The 21,657-nt window shown below is 38.7% G+C and overlaps 1 protein-coding gene across 4 annotated transcripts in view; it reads right to left on the bottom strand.

The window, feature by feature from the left end:
- The window catches only part of aak1a (AP2 associated kinase 1a), a 112,559-nt gene that overhangs the window by 66,133 nt on the left and 24,769 nt on the right, over positions 1–21,657 (bottom strand). For all 4 annotated transcript variants that reach the window (XM_067413091.1, XM_067413092.1, XM_067413094.1 and 1 more), the window contains exons 2-3: positions 5,413–5,531; positions 695–803 (exon numbers count right to left, since the gene is read on the bottom strand). In XM_067413091.1, coding sequence (XP_067269192.1) covers positions 695–803; positions 5,413–5,531 — 228 coding nt within the window. The remainder of the gene's footprint in view (positions 1–694; positions 804–5,412; positions 5,532–21,657) is intronic.

The raw sequence follows: 21,657 nt of genomic DNA, 5'->3' as shown, positions 1-21,657 counted from the left end.
ACATCAATGAAGTGGGTTCTGTTTTTTTTTTTTTTCAGTTTTAGTTTCATACACATGACAATATAACATCGCGACTACATGGTTTTATCGTTATAAAAAAAAATGTTTTGTGAGCATTATTGGAACAGAAGGTTTTAGAATAAACATGAAACACACATGATCGCTGTCATGCGGTGAATCGGGCCAATCGTGGAACAGCTATGACTTCATCAGAGCTTGTGCAGCTGCTCTTGAGAATCTGCAACGGCTGCATCAGCCGGCTGCTCTCGAATCGCTCTCGCGGCACTTTGTTGATTTACAGCTTTAAGTCAGCTGCCGATCGGTCTGAGCATCACTGTATGAAGTCAAACAAGCCTCGCTCTACAATATTTCAGATTAAATCACTGACAGAGACCCTTCCTCATCAGCCAATCACTGTGTGCACTGTGAATAAATGTGTTGACATCATCCATAGCAACAAGGTCAAACCACTCTTTCTTTTAGCCTAAGACTTCTCTCTATTCCTTAGCAAATTTGGTCTAAGTACTAAATGGTCTCATCAGCTTTGTGAATTGGTTTAAGAGGAAACTGTTACCTAAGAACTTTTACTGCTATTTAAGGTTTTCTGAATACGGCCCAGAACACTAAAAATAGTGGGGAAAAGGGATCTGGATCTCAATGTCAAAACCATCTTGAGAGAGGAACACACACTGACCTCTACAGAAGTCCATCAGTATGAGAACTTCCCAAACATCTCCCGATCCCACTGCTGTGATGCTGGAGTCCAGGAAACCAACAATGTTTTTGTTACCCACAAGGTCCCTCTGGTCAAGAAAAGCAACACATTTAGAGGCAAAAAAATGTAAGCAGGAAAAATCTCAAAGAAATATCAGGCTATACGTTAGATATAAAAAGTCTCTGTTAAAATAGCAGGTTTTTGTGATGTAGAAAATAAAACAAAGATAAGCCATAACAGACCCTTTGCACCTTTTATGTAAAAAATACAACCAAGCAATGCCACTGAATTCTAAAGTTGATGCTGATGCTTCATTAAGTCTTTGTGGCCCATTGATCTTGTAGTAGCGTGCAACCAAAAAAACTTACAAGAAAAGCTGAGATGTATTTGGAGTTAATCAGAATTATTTTAGGTGAAGACAGGTGTGTACTTTTTTAAATGAGCTTGAGGATTAGTTTATTCTGAACACAGTCAAAAGGCTAACCTAGAAATCTAGACGTACCCTAGCGGCAGCAAATTTAATCTGCCCTCGAGAGTCGTCTAGCAACTCTCAATACCCTTCTGAGTTGTATTCCCCTAACTCTTGCCGGGCCAATCACATCGTGTATAGAGTCGGTGGGCGGGGCCATAATGACGACGGCCGAGTTGCGTTTGCGTGATTCTAGTAAACACAGAAGCTGGCGAACGACGGTCTTTCGAATCAGCTTTGACCGCGACTCTGGAAGACTTGGAGTTAAAGCTACACTGTGTGATATTTTCCCCCATCTAGTGGTGAAATGGTATATGACCATCCAGTGAATAATAGTTTCTGTTCCTCTTAATTTCGATTTCGTTTCAACTCCTACGGTGGCCGATTTAGTCACGGCTTCCAGTTCGACCTCTTCGGTGAGTGTTGCAAGTGATGAGGTTACTTTTGAAAACTATTATAATTTGCAGTTATTTAATTTGCCAAATGATCTATGATCAAATTAATCTATGTAAAATGAATAATAGTTTTACGTTTTCGTTATTTTTTACCATTTCATTGCTAACATCAGCTATCAGGTTCCAGACGAATGCAAGCTAACCTTAGTAAAGGAACTTTTTTTATCAGTGCTATCGTTATTCTGTATATTGTACAACATCACTAGCGTAAGGCAAACAAATTATAATGCAATTAAAATATTAATCTCATGTTATCCGTCATAGAACACGGATTTATGTTATAAGGTAAACAATACTTTTTCATCACTGACTCGAGGAAAACTATCCTAGACGTCGTTCTAGTGTTATGCTCAGCACACCATGATATAATTAGCCAAGCAACAATAAAACTTACAAAATACACAAATAGGCTGAATTAATATTACCTGTCGAGAAGAAAGCAGGCAACGTCAGCGTTCTTTTTAAAATCGTTGCTCCTCTTTCCATCTTGGAAAGGCCACTCCAATATTTACTTTTGTCTTGTTGATTTGCCTGTTGCGTTGCCGTCTTAATTCTCTTTTCCGCTTCCTTGGCGACTCTGATACATATCCCGCAATGTTACTAGGTCCCCGACCCGGGTCGATTCGGTAATCAATGCCGGGACGTGGTTGCTTTCACACAGAAGGCGACCCGGCAATGTTCCGGGAATATTGCGGGTCCGACGTGCAGAGGGAAAGGGGCTTAAGAGTGATCCTCCATCATCATAAAGCAGCCTCAAGCAATCCTCCTCTTCACATTCGACACAGTGCCATCGAGTATAAAAACGCCAAAAGCGAAGTTTGAATTTACGGGTATGTCCCTCTTTGGCAAATGTACTTTCAAGATGGAGTAGCAACATGGCGACCGCCATCCGAACCCCTAACACTTATGCATTTTCAATGGTATATTATAAAATTATGAGAATACATTATTACTTGAAAGAAGTAAATATACATTAATGAGCACATATATTTTTGAAAGAACTAAGTGATTTTAGCTAAGAATAAACTAAAAAAGTTACACAGTGTAGCTTTAAGCTTTTCTCTGAGAAAAGAACAAAGAACGGCACTTAAGTCATTCTTAAAACGGGAAGATGTGTTCGAAGTTTTGCTGACCGGATATGGTGAATGTTTAATCTGTCAACTAGCTCTGTTTCACCTTCGTTGCTCTGGTTGGTTGTAGCGCTATCCTATCGCGTGCAGAGGGAGTTTGAAAAACAATCATTTATCCCGCCCCTCAGATTGAGCTGTCAATGGTGAGTTTCCAGACCAAACATCTTGATGTGGGTCTGGCTTGTCAGGCTATCAAAAGGCCATAAACACCATAAAAAAGTGTGCACACTTATGCATTTAGGTTATTGCAGGTTTTTTTGTATTTTTTTTTTTCTCTGAAATGGGTTACTTTGGTTCTCAGTGACATTGCACATATTGCAATTTTTACAATAACTGTCCAAAAGTTCTGATATTGTTTATTTATGGTTTCATTTTTATACATTAAAAACAGCTATGTATATACTGTATGTGTGTACACACATATAGCTGTTTTTTAATGTAAAATATTTACTTAACAGGATAGTGTGCCCTTCCACTAAGCAAAACATGGTTCAGGAATGATTTAAAGGAGCACAACGAGTTTGAGGTGTTGACTTGGCCTCCAAATTCCTCAAATACAATCCAAATGAGCATCTGTGGGATGTGCTGAACAAACAAGTCCGATCCATGGAGGGCCCACCTTGCAACTTACAGGGGTTAAAGGATCTGCTGCTAAAATATAGTTGTGTCAGATACCATAGTACACCTTCAGAGGTCTAGTGGAGTCCATGACTGGATGGGTCAATGAAAAGTGGGACTGACACAATATTAGGTCAAGGGGCAGGGGCAGCGTAAGGGGATAGAATGTGTGTGTGTGTGTGTGTGTGTGTGTGTGTGTGTGTGTGTGTGTGTGTGTGTGTGTGTGTGTGTGTGTGTGTGTGTGTAAACTCTTTCACTAACAAATGTTATTTTCTCTGTGTATAAAAGCAGTTTATTTGGTGTACAAATAAATACTTTGTATTTATATAAATATTCCCAAAATGTATATCAGAGGTTTGTCAGATTTACTGAACAGTGTCTGAATTGTGAAAGCTCACTTTGTTTTCCGACCATTTGCTAAAAGCTCAGACAAAGGGCCTTTGAGGCGACTAAGTCAATGCTAGTTTTTAAATGAAATAGCTTAGCTGGTCAATGTCCTTTCAAATCGACTCATTCATTCACAAATTTGAAATGCCCTCAGTTAGTCGCCCATTTAGGAGTGCACTGTGAGCAGCTGCTCATTTTGAAACAGCAAGACACTTTGTGAAGCTCAAACAGTGCTGACATTTTCCCCCGTGTCTGTTTAGTAGGGCTCACAACGAAGTACACTGGATTTCCATTCGGAACTCAGTCCCAGAGGACACGGATGACCTTTACCGGCACTGTACTGTCCTCAGGACTGTATTTATTGAGCTACATCCAAACTGAGAAACAGTAGACCTCAAATCCTTTTAAGATGTGCATGGCACAGTTTTGAAGGTCTATCCGTAATGGTATTAAGAGGATAAATCATGAAGGGAATCTACAGAAAACATGTTTAGTTTTAAGGAATAGTGTAATAGCAAATCAGTGGTGTGATATACGAGATATAAATATACAGATATTTTAGTTATGCTTTTACCTGTTGGTGGATTTTGACAAAAAAAATAAATAATGATATGCGTGAATAACCTGTTATAGATGCCTACCAAAAGTTCATTGAGATTTTGTGTTCAGTAGGTCTGTAGGCCAAGTCAGTAGGGGCAATGGCTTAAAATTTAATTAGCATTTGTTTGTTAACAAATTGACAAACTATCTTTTATTTATTTGTGTGTGTGTGTGTGTGTGTGTGTGTGTGTGTGTGTGTGTGTGTGTGTGTGTGTGTGTGTGTGTGTGTGTGTGTGTGTGTGTGTGTGTGTGTGTAATATCAGGACAAACATTTGTATAATGATATGGGTATGCCACAGGTATTACAGGAGAGGGTGAAATATGAGGACATTCCCCATGTCCCCACTTTACAAAAGGCTTATAAATCATACAGGATGAATTTTTTTTTACAGTAAAAATGCAGAATGTTTCCTGTGATGGGTAGGTTTAGGGGCAGGGGCAGTGTAGGGGGATAGAAAATATGGTTTGTACAGTATGGGCGTTGATGTGTGAACCGTTTAGCGGGTTCTGGACATGCTGACACATAAGAATAATTTTGGCTTTTTAAATGGTCTATTGAAATGGTCTTTTGTGGTATCATCTACATGCTAAGCTGGTTGATAACGTCAATAAAGCAATAGCCTAGTAGTAGTTAACAATTTTGATTTGTCAGTTTCCATTTACCAAAAAGATTAGTATTTTTTATTTTTAGCCGTGACCCATACTGACTTGGCCTATATATACCCACTGAACACAGTCACATCTGTATGAAATCTAGTAGGCATCAACAACAGGACATTTTGTAGACGCACATTATTGACTGTCAAATTCCACCAATAACTATAATATCTATAAATAAAAATTCACAACCATAACTATTCTTTAATTGCAAATTATCTCCCCTTTTTAAAGAGCTTTGCGCCTGATAATTGCTGTCAGTGGTGATATGCAATTGACATTCATTCATTTGGCAGATATCTTTTCCCAAAAAAGCAATTTGGGGTATAAAATGCAAGATTATGCATATGTGTAAAGGCATTTTTTAAAGGAATGTCTCACCATTATCTGAATCTCCATCTTGCATACTTGAAGGTCATATTCATTGTTCACATACATTCTCTTCAGCGCACAACGGACGCCCTGATGAGTCCTCACCAGGAATACGATAGCAAAACCACCTGTGGGAAGAAAACCAACAGCCTGAACATCTTTAAACAGTCGAGCTACTGAGAGCTCACACGCACGGAAAGGCAAATCGATCTCATTTGTGATTCAACAAATGTAACGCAGCATTACAAGGAACACTGGCAGCCTTTGTCCAGGGAAATAAGGAGGTATTGAACACTGGTTCCCTTTTGCTATCAGAGCAACTGTCAGTGCACAGTGTATTATCATAGATAGGTTAACCTTACAGGCAAATACAACCCTCTGGAACAAACGAAAAAGAGTTGGTGGTGCAACACATTAACTAATGATTTTAAAAGTTCAACAAATAACTCATCATGGACCGTTTGTGCTAGGAATCAAATTGTATGAGACGTAGCTATATGGAGGTGTGTTATTACTTTGAATAGCATATCTCTATTTTCTCATATTCTCTTCCACAGTTCACTTCAATGTTGTTTCAATGTTTCAGAGTTAGTTATTTGGGGGACATTTATACAACACCATTTTCAACTAAAACCAGGAAACTTTAACTTGTTTTGGCCACTCATTTACCTGACAATGGCGTTTTAGGGTGAACATTTTTGAAAACGATATAATTGCGATCACCATCTAAAATACAAAAATGTGAATTTGTGAAAACGGTGACGTCATGGGCATGTGTATTACGTGTTCAGTCAATATGTGCACTGCATAGTGTTTCTTTACAAAGTGACATTGGCAACAACTGGCCTGGCATGAATAATACAGTTTTTTTAATCGTTGTCACTGAAAAACTTGCGTTTTAGACTCTAAATCATGACCAGTGTTTTGTTTTACTCCATCCTCTGCGCTTCTGCGTTCATCAATAAGCATGCATAAAGGGTCAAGGGTTACTCTTTCTCTGTAAATCGATGTGTACGGCAATCCGCCTGAAGCTAGATATTTTAGTCTATAAAGTTTTAAATATATTTGGACGTGGGGGAGAGGACGCTGGCGTTGTCTGTTCGCCGCTTCTCCACCCACAAATCATGTTAATGTACTATTAGATTTAGATTTTATTTTATTTCCTTATGTTTGTGGCTAGTCTAACAGTCAGAGCTACAATTGGGGCTGTTGCTGATTGCTGGCAGCCACTGAGAGGACGTTGTTCGTCGTTTCCAACCGCTTCTCTGATGTTTACGTTTGAATTGCTGCGGTTGGTTCTGGTTTGGAGGACATTTGATGTTTCTCGCCGCGGCTGCTCACTGGTGGTCTCCCTTGGGCTTAAGCTGCATGGTGGCTGAAGTTCGCACCGGGCTAGCGTGATCCGGGCCATCGTCATCGGCGTCCGGCATGATGTTGGGATGTTCCGCTTCTCGGCTGCGCCGCTGTTCCGTCCTGCATTGCGGCCGTGGAGCGGCTTGGACTTCTGCGCCGACCCCGGTGTGTCCACAGAAGCTGTTTTCTGTTCACCATCAGCTCTGTTTCTGTTCACCATCAGCTCTGTTTCTGTTCACCATCAGCTCTGTTTCTGTTCACCATCAGCTCTGTTTCTGTTCACCATCAGCTCTGTTTCTGTTCAACATCAGCTCTGTTTCTGTTCACCATCAGCTCTGTTTCTGTTCACCATCAGCTCTGTTTCTGTTCACCATCAGCTCTGTTTCTGTTCACCATCAGCTCTGTTTCTGTTCAACATCAGCTCTGTTTCTGTTCACCATCAGCTCTGTTTCTGTTCACCATCAGCTCTGTTTCTGTTCACCATCAGCTCTGTTTCTGTTCACCATCAGCTCTGTTTCTGTTCACCATCAGCTCTGTTTCTGTTCACCATCAGCTCTGTTTCTGTTCACCATCAGCTCTGTTTCTGTTCACCATCAGCTCTGTTTCTGTTCACCATCAGCTCTGTTTCTGTTCACCATCAGCTCTGTTTCTGTTCACCATCAGCTCTGTTTCTGTTCACCATCAGCTCTGTTTCTGTTCAACATCAGCTCTGTTTCTGTTCAACATCAGCTCTGTTTCTGTTCACCATCAGCTCTGTTTCTGTTCACCATCAGCTCTGTTTCTGTTCACCATCAGCTCTGTTTCTGTTCTGTTTTCTGTGTTGGTTGATTGTTTGTAGTATTCTATATTTTTACTTGTTATTCATTTTTTTGTTATTTTTTCCCCCCCTTTGTTGCACTTTGAGATTCTTCGGAATGAAAAGTGCATTATAAATAAAATCTATTATTATCATTATTATTATTATTATTATTATTATTATATATGATGGATAGATGCACTTTTATGTACTTCAAAAATGAAACAACAATTCACTCCCATTATAAAGCTTGGATTAGCCCATACTTTTTAAAAATAACTCTGATTGTATTCGTCTAAAAGAAGAATGTGGTATTTAGACCTAGGACTGAGGTGAGTAAATCACAGGCTTTATTTTTGGGTGAATAACCCTTTAACACACGCCAACCCAACAAATGCGGGTAAAAATCAACTGTGGCTGATAGCACTGTCAAATCACTAACTAAACACTACAGGGAGTGCAGAATTATTAGGCAAGTTGTATTTTTGAGGACTAATTTTATTATTGAACAACAACCATGTTCTCAATGAACACAAAAAACTCATTCATTTCAAAGCTGAATATTTTTGGAAGTTTTAGTTTTAGCTATTTTAGGGGGATATCTGTGTGTGCAGGGGACTATTACTGTGCATAATTATTAGGCAACTTAACAAAAAACAAGTTTATACCCATTTCAATTATTTATTTTTACCAGTGAAACCAATATAACATCTCAACATTCACAAATATACATTTCTGACATTCAAAAACCAAACAAAAACAAATCAGTGACCAATATAGCCACCTTTCTTTGCAAGGACACTCAAAAGCCTGCCATCCATGGATTCTGTCAGTGTTTTGATCTGTTCACCATCAACATTGCGTGAAGCAGCAACCACAGCCTCCCAGACACTGTTCAGAGAGGTGTACTGTTTTCCCTCCTTGTTTTGATCCCATTTGATCCCATTTGATGATGGACCACAGGTTCTCAATGGGGTTCAGATCAGGTGAACAAGGAGGCCATATCATTAGATTTTCTTCTTTTATACCCTTTCTTGCCAGCCACGCTGTGGAGTACTTGGACGCGTGTGATGGAGCATTGTCCTGCATGTTTTTCTTGAAGGATGCAGACTTCTTCCTGTACCACTGCTTGAAGAAGGTGTCTTCCAGAAACTGGCAGTAGGACTGGGAGTTGAGCTTGACTCCATCCTCAACCCGAAAAGGCCCCACAAGCTCATCTTTGATGATACCAGCCCAAACCAGTACTCCACCTCCACCTTGCTGAGTCGGACTGGAGCTCTCTGCCCTTTACCAATCCAGCCACGGGCCCATCCATCTGGCCCATCAAGACTCACTCTCATTTCATCAGTCCATAAAACCTTAGAAAAATCAGTCTTGAGATATTTCTTGGCCCAGTCTTGACGTTTCAGCTTGTGTGTCTTGTTCAGTGGTGGTCGACTTTCTGCCTTTCTTACCTTGGCCATGTCTCTGAGTATTGCACACCTTGTGCTTTTGGGCACTCCAGTGATGTTGCAGCTCTGAAATATGGCCATACTGGTGGCAAGTGGCATCTTGGCAGCTGCACGCTTGACTTTTCTCAGTTCACGGGCAGTTATTTTGCGCCTTGGTTTTTCCACACGCTTCTTGCGACCCTGTAGACTATTTTGAATGAAACACTTGATTGTTCGATGATCACGCTTCAGAAGCTTGGCTATTTTAAGACTGCTGCATCCCTCTGCAATATATCTCACTATTTTTGACTTTTCTGAGCCTGTCAAGTCCTTCTTTTGACCCATTTTGCCAAAGGAAAGGAAGTTGCCTAATAATTATGCACACCTGATATAGGGTGTTGATATCATTAGACCACACCCCTTCTCATTACAGAGATGCACATCACCTAATATGCTTAATTGATGGTAGGCTTTCCAGCCTATACAGCTTGGAGTAAGACAACATGCATAACAAGGATGATGTGGTCAAAATACTCATTTGCCTAATAATTCTGCACTCCCTGTATTTGGCAATTTACTTAAATTATATTTGGTACTTCAGCGCTGGAAAGATGAATCTGTATTTAAACTGGGTCATTAATGTAGTAGAAATGTGAAATTATTTTTGATTTTGGTGCCTTCTAGATGAGAAAAGACAGAACATTTATTTTTGTCTCATGGGAATGAAAGACTACAATTCCCAGAATGCTTCGCTGCCCTGTGAGGCCATTCCCAAAGCCACTGCTACTGGATTACTGTGACTGAGTTAGAGAACAGACACTACAATTAAATACTGAACGTGGCTGTTCAATATAATGACCGAGTCGCCGTGCGAGTGTCACAGCACTAAAGCTGCAGGAGTCAGGTTACATTTAACGTCATAAATGAGCTGATGAGCTCAAGGTAAGCTGAGGTAATCGCGACCACACTCGCGGCATACATTCATAACGCATGTTCAGTCTGGCGCATTTCAGTCCATGCCTTTGGAAGATTAACTTTCATAGGAATTCATTTGAGAAGTTAAAACACTTACATTGCTCAATATTTTTTTACAGGGATCATAAAAAATGCTTGTTATTTTTTAGTACTGTCCTGAAAAAGCAAAATAACTGAATTGAGACAAATGAACTAGTTTAAAGTTTACATAACCTTGCATCTTTATACTGTTTGTTGTTTTCTGGATGATCATTGACTTTTTTATGCTTTGTGATAGTTGGTCATGAGTCCCTTGTTCAACTGAGCACAATTCTTCAGAGAAATCCTCCAGGTCCAGCATCTTCTGCATATTTGAACCCTTCCCCAACTCTGATCATTTGAGATACATCTTTTCACCCTGACGACAACTGAGGGATTCATACACAACTGTTAAAAAAGTTCAAACATTCACTGATGTTCAAGACGCCAACATGATGGATTTCTTATTGTGTTCAGATCAGATTATTTTTAATTCAGCACTATCCTTGAGAATCTACCCAAGATGTTTCATTTTCTTTGAGACGCTGGATTTCCGACCTTTTAGAGAAATGTGAGTGGAAATGTATTTGATATCAACCAGATGATGTCGCCTAAAACCTGAGGTCTTAGGTTACAAAATGACAAAACCTTTTCCCAAATATATATATTTTGCTTCTATTTTTAGCTGTGCATGTAGATGTGCAGACAGTGAATATGGAAACAATACGGCTGACTTTGTGAGGTTTCTCATTGAAATTGAAGTTTCTCATTAATTCATTCATAAGAAATTAAAGTTGTACAAAAATAAATAAAATAAAAAGACTAGCATATCCTTTGAACTAAGGTTGAACTGGTTGGTCTACTGCATGCATGCCTGCAGGCTAATCTGTGTCAAGTAAAATATTACCTACAGATTAGCAATACAACAACGTCATTTTTAACATCTGACACCGAAGTTACATTGTGGCAGCAAATCCAGGAATCTCACTATCTTGACTGTCGCAGCATAAATAATTACGCTGACAAAGCAAAAGTATAGTCATCCGATTACACTGTTAGCACCATGAGGTCCAAAAAATAGACCTGGAAATAAAATGTCACAAATGTCTGTCCAACTGAGCAACTGGACACGATGAGGTGTGTCCAGAAACCTGTCAGGAACACAAAACTGTCAAAGGCCTAGTCAGAGAAACAATGAACTTTATTCTGAGAATTTGATATGGCATAATGCACATAAAAGTTGTATGATTTCAGAATGTTCAGCTGGTCCACGAATAGTCTGTGTGCATGACTGTACCCACCATTCAAATTACTGAGGTCTGGACCTCAATTTTTTTTATATAAAAGTCATGAAATTGGCAAATGAAAACTGTACCGTACTTTAGTTCTGCAAAAATAAGATTATGACGGTCTCATCTGAGCTGATCAGTTGACGGAGCAGTTTTTACAGCATTAGTCATCAGTGTTGCGGAAAGTTACTTTCTGAGTAATAATCAAGGAACTTTGCTGTCGTACCATGGATGCAGCAGCGCAATGATATTACCATAGACAAAAAAATATGTAATGTAAAAATAATGTAAAAATATGTATATGTAAAAAAAAATATGGACATGGTGTCTGTGACGTCACCCATAGGAATCTGAAGTGCAATTTTGAAGTGTAAAGTAGAGCTGATCGTTGCGATTTGGCGCGCGTCATTGCGCGTCACACCGAGATAACTAAAAATGGGCAAAGAGGCGGGATGTGGGCGGAGCTAAGGTGACCCAATCACTAACAGACAACAGATAAATGGCTATCCACCTGTCAATCAAAGTGGTCATGCCCTTAATTATGCAGAACTTTAAGGCTTTATATAATGTAAACGAATGAGTTATAAAAAAATTCTTCCCCCTCACAGTTGTCATGAAGGGAAAAATTAGCCGTAAAGGCCTAAGCCGTATAGGCTCCCTTCTGATGAATTGCAGTTTAAGTTACTTCCGTATTGGCTTCAAGAGAAACTGCGGGAAGATGTCACTTGGATATTACGCAGCGCCTAAAAATAGGCTAACTTCCATCAACATAAACAATGTGACCACCTGCTTGCACAGGGAGCGTGCTGGGGACTATTTTCAGGCACTGCGTAATTTCATTGCGCAGCTGCACCCATGGTATGTCAGCAACGTGTCTTGATTATTACACAGGAGTGAGAGTGTATTCCTTGCCATATCAGTCTAGAAAAACTAATCACTCATCATGGACCGTTTGTGCTAGGAATCAAATTGTATGAGACGTAGCTATATGGAGGTGTGTTATTACTTTGAATAGCATATCTCTATTTTCTCATATTCTCTTCCACAGTTCACTTCAATGTTGTTTCAATGTTTCAGAGTTAGTTATTTGGGGGACATTTATACAACACCATTTTCAACTAAAACCAGGAAACTTTTCTTTTTCCGCAACTATTCATTTTCTATTGGTCTTAGTGCATGATTTAACTATACACATCACAATGTTATTTTGTAGACTACATAGAGCCGTTTACCTCCAGTCTTTGTGCTAAGCTAGCAGTGGATGCGTAAGACAGATTTATGACACGCACGGAGATGAGAATTGTATGTATGAACTTATCGCACTCTGGGGGATATGGTGATTAAGCTAAAGTCCCAAGAAGTTGCAGTGTTCCTTTAATTCACGTTACTTGTAATGTGATCCCCTAATACTTTTAGTCATTAGATGGTGACGACTTTCACAATGGGCACACGTGTGCTGTGGTCTGAGACTCCGAGTGCGATTGTTCCCAATGCCCCCGCAGCGCTGGTCTGGTTTCACACTCACTTGATTCTATCAAACCCTGGTGCACTTGGGTATGTGTGTGTGTATATATATATATATATATACATTGTAAAAAATTATTTAGAAAAAAAGTTACCTGGTTGCCTTAAAAATTTGAGTTTATTGAAATAAAATTTTTGAGTTAATACAATGAACATTTTTTGAGATTCGACAACCTTTATTAAAATATTATTAAAAGATTTTGTAAGCATATTGGGTAATTATGTGTGTGTGTGTTTTATTTCTGATGATGCAGTGAAACATGCCAAATTGTGCTATTTTCATGATTTGACAATGTTTTTATGTGGTTCAGATACAACAATATTTTGAGTTTCTATTTATTAAACAAATTTCCTTCATTGTATCAACTAAAATTTTTAATTTCAATAAAATCAAAATTTTAGGGCAACCAGGTTACTTTTTTAAGTTAAACCAACAAAAACCAACAAAAGTTTTTACAGTATATATATATAATATCTTTCTTGGGCAGCAAATAATTTAACATTGTATTAAAATAGAAAAGTTATTTTAAATAAATACTATTTTACAATTTTTACTGCATTTTATTTTTATCAAATTAATGCAGCCTTTAAAACTTTACAAATCTTAATTATTCCAAACTTTTACAGATATATTTTAAGTAAACTAAAAGCAGAGTAACTGTAAAGAAAGTTCTCCTTTGTTATTAGTTAATGTATTATTAAATTAATAAAACATAAGTAAATATTGAAATTAAAAATAACAATGATTAACAAATGCTGCAGAAGTATTCATTCTTAATACATATTAACTAAAGTAGTTAAATGTATAGTTTAGCCATGAAACTCTAAGTTCGGACTGGTTTATCAAACATACATTTCTCAGCCAATCAAAATTAAAGTATTTATTATCTCATCCATATATAGTCTTGATGCACTATCAGTGTGCGCCTTGCGAGTTTTATTTCTAGCCCTCCGTATCCCCAGCACCACCTGCCTATCTGCTGGGGGTTTCCCTCTCTCTTAACAGCAGCAGCGTTTCCTTTCATTTATATTCAGAGTATTTAGCAGAAGCAAGTCATACTTGCTCTGCAGCAGCAGCATAGAAGATCTAGTCCACCAAGACTAAACTTATGTACACTTCGTTCTATAAAAATTATCTACAGTTGTCATGACTGAACTAATGTTAGCTAATGAATCCTTTTTGTGTTACACAGTAAAAGTAATACATCTCTTTTATTTCAATTTTCAGAGTAGAGCCACATCGACTATGCACACATTATTAATTTAGGCTTACAAATAAAACAAATTATTAATGTTTACTATAGTTTGAGGTAAATGAGCGGTGTAATGGAGGGACATGATCAAAATGCATACAGAGCATTTCAAGCACTATAATAATCACAAATCATCGCAAATGTACATTTTTCATAGAATGAGTTTATAATTAATTTAAATATAATATTAGCAAAACTTGTGTTAAAGTACTTGTGTTCAGCATACTTAAAAAAAAAACATTATTGTGGAAATGCTTGTGTGTGCCACCAGTAGTTTTCATAGCCAGTCTTAAGGGAGCGCACACAGTTTCATATAAACCGGGACATATAAATCAGGACACAGGTTGTTCAGCCTGCTGCCAAAAGCTGATCAAATGCTCTGTGAAATAGTATATGCATTATGCACACATACAGTACACAGCGCTGCACACACTGGAATCCCTGCATTCATGTTTTTTTTTATTTTATTTATAGGAGATTATAGGAGATATAGGAGGTTTTAGTCTGCGTTCAGATAAACACACGGAAAATAGCAATTAGTTGAAAAAATAACAAACCACGCCTGTGTCCGTACTGCAAAACACACAAGCCACACACACACACACACACACACACACACACACACAGCCTTCGGATGAGGTGTGGTGTAGCCGTAAGTAAACTGAGAATGTGATTATGTAAGAGTCTATAAATATCATCCCACTATCTTGTTTATGCCGCTTACAAAGAATCTCTAATAGGCTGGACTGAGAAGCTTACTGAACTCAAAACTGCAGCATCTTAAAGGAATACTCCACGTTAGACTCTTAAACAATACACGTGCTGCATGAGACTGCTAATTTATAACCAATCTTTTGACTTCTGCAATGCTCAGCTAAATAAGTAAATCCGGTTACTTTTTTAACTTTCTTTTGGTTTATGTGTGAGAAAGGGACACATTCTGGGAATGGATGTACCTCAGAATGTCAAGATAGCAGTACTTTACAGTAAATGCTGCCTAATAGATCCTTCGCTGCATTTTATTCTATCAATATTAATGAAACAACAATGACAAGAAAAAAGAGAAGTACTTTCTTCACCTAATGAATTTCTAGTGCTTTCTTGAAAAGGAAAAGTTTGATGTTTACTTTATTGACAAACATTATTGCCATATTCTATTGTTTCATTTGTTAATATATTTATATTGAATAAAAGTAATAGGGTTTATTCAAAAGTATATTGGTTTATGATGTGGTAACAACACTGGTAAAAATAATTTATAAAATAAAACTCTGAATCTATTACTTTTTCTTTCTTTTTTTTTCAAAAATGCATTACACAAATGTAATTAATACATAATTAAACACACCATGAAGAGCATGTCAAATTTGAGGATTTAAATTCGTATTTTTAGTGGAACAATATCAAAAACTGTACTGAAAATGGTCTGGGAGAACACAATACCAAATAAAACAAACAAATGCAGTTTAGTAGTAAATAAAGCAAGAAATTTGACATATTGGGATATGTCACTCCCAAAACAGTTCATTATACTTTTTTTGTTGAAAATAGTGATTAAGATGTGCACACATTCATATATTTAACTTGTCAGGACATTGCTATTACCTTTAACATGTTATGGTTTTATTACAAGACATTTTTTGAGTAATTAAACTGAAAAGTTTGTTAAAGATGGTATGAAACCAACTTAAGAATTTAAAGTACACGCACCGCAATTATGTCAATAACCTAAAAAGACATTAATCGACTTATAAAAGTAGCCTGACATCTAAAAGATGACAATTTACAAATAACTACAGTGGTGGCCTCAATCCATTATCAGACAGAGATAATCAAAAGACTGAGAAAACAGCCCATATCCTTGAAACTGCGGTTTCTGTGCCATCTCTATTGTGATGTGAACCCTGTGCTCCAGCATGCACTACTCAGGTTTCTTCACAGTGTGTCTCGCATGTCATTTCTGTATTGTGCTGTTTTACAGAGGTACAAATATAAAATTACAGCTATATTTCCAATCCTCAAGGGCAAATGATGAAACTGAACAAACAACTGAACAAAAACTTAATCCGGTTTATTGTTTATTGCCTTCTGTTAGTATGCCATTCATGGGTTTCTCTCCACCACAATGGTAAACATTGAGATATGGTGTTTTCTTTCCAGCTCAACCTATAGCGAGAGTTTGGGGTGTGGCTACTGTAGCAGGCGTAGCCGGGGATGTTTAGCCAGTGTCGCACCATGGCTGATGCGCTTCATGGAAAAAAATGTTTAGCTTCGTTTGCAGAAAGAAGTGAAAGCCAAAAATCACGGTATTTAAAACTTCAAAGATAAAACGGGTCATGAATATGTCAAGCAAATGGGAAAAAACTGACGTTGCAATGCCTGCAATCACATTTGCACATGTTCAGAAAGACAAATGTACCAGTTTATAATATTTACTTTGATGTGTCTAGTGTAGACAGCCTCAGACTGTTGTGACATGTCATGTCAAAAAATACACATGGTGCAGATACTGTACACTATATTGCCAAAAGTATTGGGACACTCCTACAAATCATTGAATTCAGGTGTTCAATCACTTCCATGGTCACAGGTATATAAGCACTAGGCATGCAGACGCTTCTACAAACATTTGTGAAAGAATGGGTCGCTCTCAGGGGCTCAGTGAATTTAAGCGTGGTACCGTGATAGGTTGCCATCTGTGCAATAAGTCCATTCGTGAAATTTCCTCACTACTAAATATTCCACGGTCAACTGTTAGAGGTATTATAAAAAAGTGGAAGCAGTTGGAAACCACAGCATTTCAGTCACGAAGGGGTAGGCCACGTAAAAATCAGAGCGGGGTCAGTGCATACTGGGTTGCCAAGTTTTCACAACAGAACTTGAGGGCAAAAAAAAAAGACATTTGGGGGGTAACGTGTTATGCTTAACGTTGCCTGCTAAAATTCGCATTCCTGGGTCTATATATTACATAATTGAGGTTTCTTCAAACCGCGGATATGGAAAACAACCCGCGAAAAAAAAACGTGGACTTGGCAACACAGTGCAGTTGAGTTCTGTTGACATTTGACAACTAACATTATGCGTCGCTCTGTTGCTCTGATTGGTTGTAGGTCTTTCCAATTGAGCTCTTTTCTGGTCCGGTTGAAACCAAGCAGCAACCTCCCGCGATCTCTCTTGAAGCCAATACGGAAGTAACTTAAACTGCAGTTCATCTACTGGCCACTAGAGGCAGGCTCCAGAAGGGAGCAGAATCTCATTGATCTCATGTTAAAATGTCACGTTTATTTATATAGCACTTTATACAATAGACTGCTGTGTTAAACATTAAAGGTCCCGTTCTCCGCGTGTTTTCGAAGCTTTGATTATGTTTACAGTGTGCAATATAACGAGTTCATGTTTAGGGCTGTTTCGAATGCCATTTTTTGAGCTTCGAAGCTTAGGTGGCAATCAATATCGAATATTCGAAGCTTCGGTGGGTGGGGCTAAATATATAATAATAGTGTCGGTTTGCATTTGTATCATCTTTCATGACTTCACTGTTCACTCTTCGGCATCGTAAATGTGTTGCAGCAGACCCAGTGGAGTGCAGTGTTGCATTTGGTGCAATATGATCAGGTGGCAACCATTCTTTAAATATTAATAAACATTTAATAATCTTTTAAATAGAACAGTTTTCGGTACGCATTACACGGGCAGGTTTATGCTCCAAAAACAGACAGTGCACAAGTGATAAAAAACACAGTGTAGTGTAGTCTGGCTCCATTATCTTCATTCATTTTCTGAAGCCTTCGCCTTCAACTACATTAACGGGCCTCATATCCATAGCGACAAACTCTACTATGGCATCTGTAATCTCTCTCTTTCTTTTCTCTGTTAACGGTTTTCGGATCTGCTGTGAAGGTTTGGGTTTTGTTGAGCATGTTGATGGCTGCGATACCTGTGGATGTACCTATAAACAAATTATTATTAGCCTGTGCTGCTGTATGTTTTTAAATAGTGTCGTATTTGCAATTAGCCTATTTATCATAGCAAATTAAGCGCATAAAAGCAGTTTTTTTTTTGTTGGCGCATGCTACTTACTTGGGATTTTTCAAACTTGTGGTGCTGTTGTGGTAGGCCAGTTTCAAATCGCATATTTGACACACTACCTTTGTCTTGTCATCCTCACTTAATTTAAAGTGCTACCAAACAGCTGAGGTCTTGGGCAATTTGTAACTATTCAGTATGAGATGAAATAAATCACTACGTTCGCCAACGGGTGGTTCAAGCATGAGTGAGAATGAGTCCGCGACGGAAGTCACGTGTAAAAAAAAACAAAACGAATATTCGAATCTCAAAACTGAAAATCGAATGCCACCTCACTGAACGAATATTCGATTATTCTAGTACAGCCCTATTCATGTTTCACGTGTAAAAAACAGTATTTTTTACACAATTTACTTATCTGTACAGCGCTGTTTCCTCTGTCCTAAAAACGGCCTGATGATTTCCTTGTTCTATGAAGTCCCTCCTTCAGAAACACATAACGAGTTCTGATTGGGCCAGAGCTTCCCGTGTTGTGATTGGACAGCAGCTTAGCGCACTTTGCCCGGAAAAGTCCCGCCTCTTACCATAACAGGGAAATGCAAGCGCTGAATGCGCGCTCTTCTCCACGTGGGAGAGCAACAAGACCACGCCCCCTATTTTGCGTGTTCTTGTGGGCGGAGGGTTAGTCAACAAACGGTTCTAGTGACGTCATTCCATCCCTGCACTTCCTGCTGTAGTCCAAACCGGCCGTTCGCTGTAGGCTTTGAAAGGGAACTTCTGTTAAATAAAATATCTCGCTTGGCATTGAACTTTGAACTTTATAAATTTATTATTTATGCTCTTACAGCAACATTACACACTAACTAAAGTTTGAAAGAAGGAATCGCGAAGAACGGGACCTTTAAAAACAGTGCCAGTGTCTCATTTCATCAGAAGTACAACTTCATTTTCTACTGTTTAGAACTACAAAACAGACTCCAAATGAAGTTAATTTTGAACTGATTTTGATCTAAATGACTTTACAGCAGAATGCTCTTTGATTTTGCCTGAAGTATATCATTAGTTCTTTATGTTTGAAATATGGATATTTTTCTTACACAAATGCATCAATTCTTTTCCGAAGGCCTTTATTATCCCCCGGAGCCGTTCAGATATCTTTTATGATGGATTGATGCATGTTTTTGGGCTTCAAAATCTAATCCTCGACTCAATGCCATCATAAACCTTGGAAGAGCCAGGACATTATTTGGTACTCTGACTGCATTCGTCTGAAAGCAGAAAGTCACATACACCTAGGATAGCTTGAGGGTGAGTCATTTTAATTCAAGGGGTCATTTTAATTTTGGGGTGAACTATCCCTTTAAGAGCTGTTTTTGTGATGTTTGAGTTGCGAGAGGTGCGGCGCGTGAATGGGGCGATTGCAAGGTTTGGACGTTTTAAAATATGCTTTATTTTTGCAACTCTGCAAGGTGCCATTAGTGTCGCAGAAACTACATAGGCCTACTTCACCTTTAACTTAATGGAAGTAAATCAAGCACAACAAAAACAATACAAACAGAAATGCACATAAAAACACACACAGACTACAGTGACTCAGGACTATGCTAAATTTAAACAGCTTTGTTGGAGAGGAGGTATCGTTTCCTTTCACCCTCCATCTCTCATTTCCTGTGGTCCCTCGTGTGTGTTAGAGATCTCCTCGCAGGAGGTTGAAGCAGGCAGAGCTGGCAGCATAACTATGACTCATCCATCCAGCATCGACTCGCACACACCCACCAAAACACTGTAGACCTGCATGTGTAGCACTGAATCAACCATTATAAAAACCTAGTGTAGATTCTACTGATTCATGAGTACTCTGAAGTCCTCAAACATACAACTATGAGAAAGCAAAAGCTTCTAGCTACACTAGCTTGATTCCACGTTGCTTTGGTTAGCTTACAACTCAATTTATTACACAAAAGTGTTGCATTGTTAGCGTTGACACCAAGCGGCAACCTCCCGCGATTTCTCTTGAAGCCAATACGGAAGTAATGTAAATTGCAATTCCTCAACTGGCCACTAGGGACAGGCTCCAGAAGGGAGCAGAATCTCATTGAGCCCCATGTTAAAATTCTCAACTTTAAAGCAGAAAAAAACATGTTTACAGCCTGGTACAAATTGTGGTTTTGGTTTATAAGGCTAATGTTGATCTTCATGACAACTCTGAGGGGGGTGAATTTTTTTATAACTCATTCGTTTACGTTTTATAAAGCCTTAAGGTTCTGCATAATTAAGGGCGTGGTTACAAGTGGATAGCCATTTATCCGCCGTCTATAGTTATTGCGTCACCTCAGCTCCGCGCACATCCCGCCTTTTTGCCCATTTTCTGTTATCCAGGAGTGACACGCGATGACTCGCTCACAAGATGGCAACGCCCAGCTCGCCCATACTTTCAGCTTCAGAACGGCTTATCAGAATCCTATGGGTGACGTCACGGACGCTACGTCCATATTTTTTTACAGTCTATGGTTGACACTTGGGGCACTTTATCTTGCTTTAGGCCGTGTATCTACCAAAGATGTATCACACTGCTGCCGTTTTTAAAACGCAGCACTCCTGTTCTATTGCAGTTAACCTTTATCACACTTCATATATCCAGTAAGTGAAGCTGTGTATTGTTACTTTCAGGGCTATCGCAACGCAATCAAAACGAATGTCTGAATCCTCTCTCCGGTGTAACTGCAGCGATCCGGCTCTACTTCTGAAGACCACCACCCTTACCTCAGTTTTTACGATTTCCAGACACAAAAGAATAGAGGAAAGCATGGGTGAGACTGATATGGCGGGATGAAGATCCTTCTAAAATGATACACGGGAGTATGTTCGTGTGTAGTAGCTGTGCATTTCCAAACTGAGGATGTTTACAGCTCATTTCTTGCTGAAACGTTCCTATACATTTATTTCCGGTCCAAATGTGCACTAACAGGGCTCTACATAACGCCCATTTTGGGCGCATTTACGCCTAAAAATTACTGCGTGCGACTGTGAAAAAATATTTAGGCGCACAGGTGCGAGTGACATGATCGATTATTGTCATGAGTGGATGTGTAATACAATCGGAATAAAAACTACAACACTGAGTGAATCATCACTGAGAAACTGTTAGGCTATGTTTCCTACTGAAATCAACTGCTTTTCATGCCTTCAGTCAGCAGAAGAAGTGCAAAAACGTGTGCGGCGGACTACACTTCAAACAACGATTGAAGTAAAACATGTGTGACGACGCAGCCATGCGCACTTTACCAGACGCCTCGCGCTGTTTATTTACAGCCAAATCAAAATGAACTGGAAATTCCACATTTGGATTATCATAAACAAGCACAGAAATTAGCGGATGCTTGGGGAATAAATGCCATCAAACAATAATGTATTAATAATACATTTAAAAAGCCCTTGAGTTAATCTTTATCACACATGCTGTTTAAAAAAAATACTAAATGTATATAATGAGCAAGTATATCATGAAGATTTTTTCCAAACCGGGTTTTTGTCTTATTCTGAATCACTGTACACACAAAATAAGTTATTCCCACTGCGGATTAGCACAA

Source organism: Pseudorasbora parva, chromosome 13 (genome assembly GCF_024679245.1).
Source record: "Pseudorasbora parva isolate DD20220531a chromosome 13, ASM2467924v1, whole genome shotgun sequence".
In the NCBI taxonomy this organism is placed as follows: domain Eukaryota; kingdom Metazoa; phylum Chordata; class Actinopteri; order Cypriniformes; family Gobionidae; genus Pseudorasbora; species Pseudorasbora parva.
The sequence above is the reverse complement of the archived record's forward strand: the minus strand, read 5'-3'. Positions and strand labels throughout refer to the sequence as shown.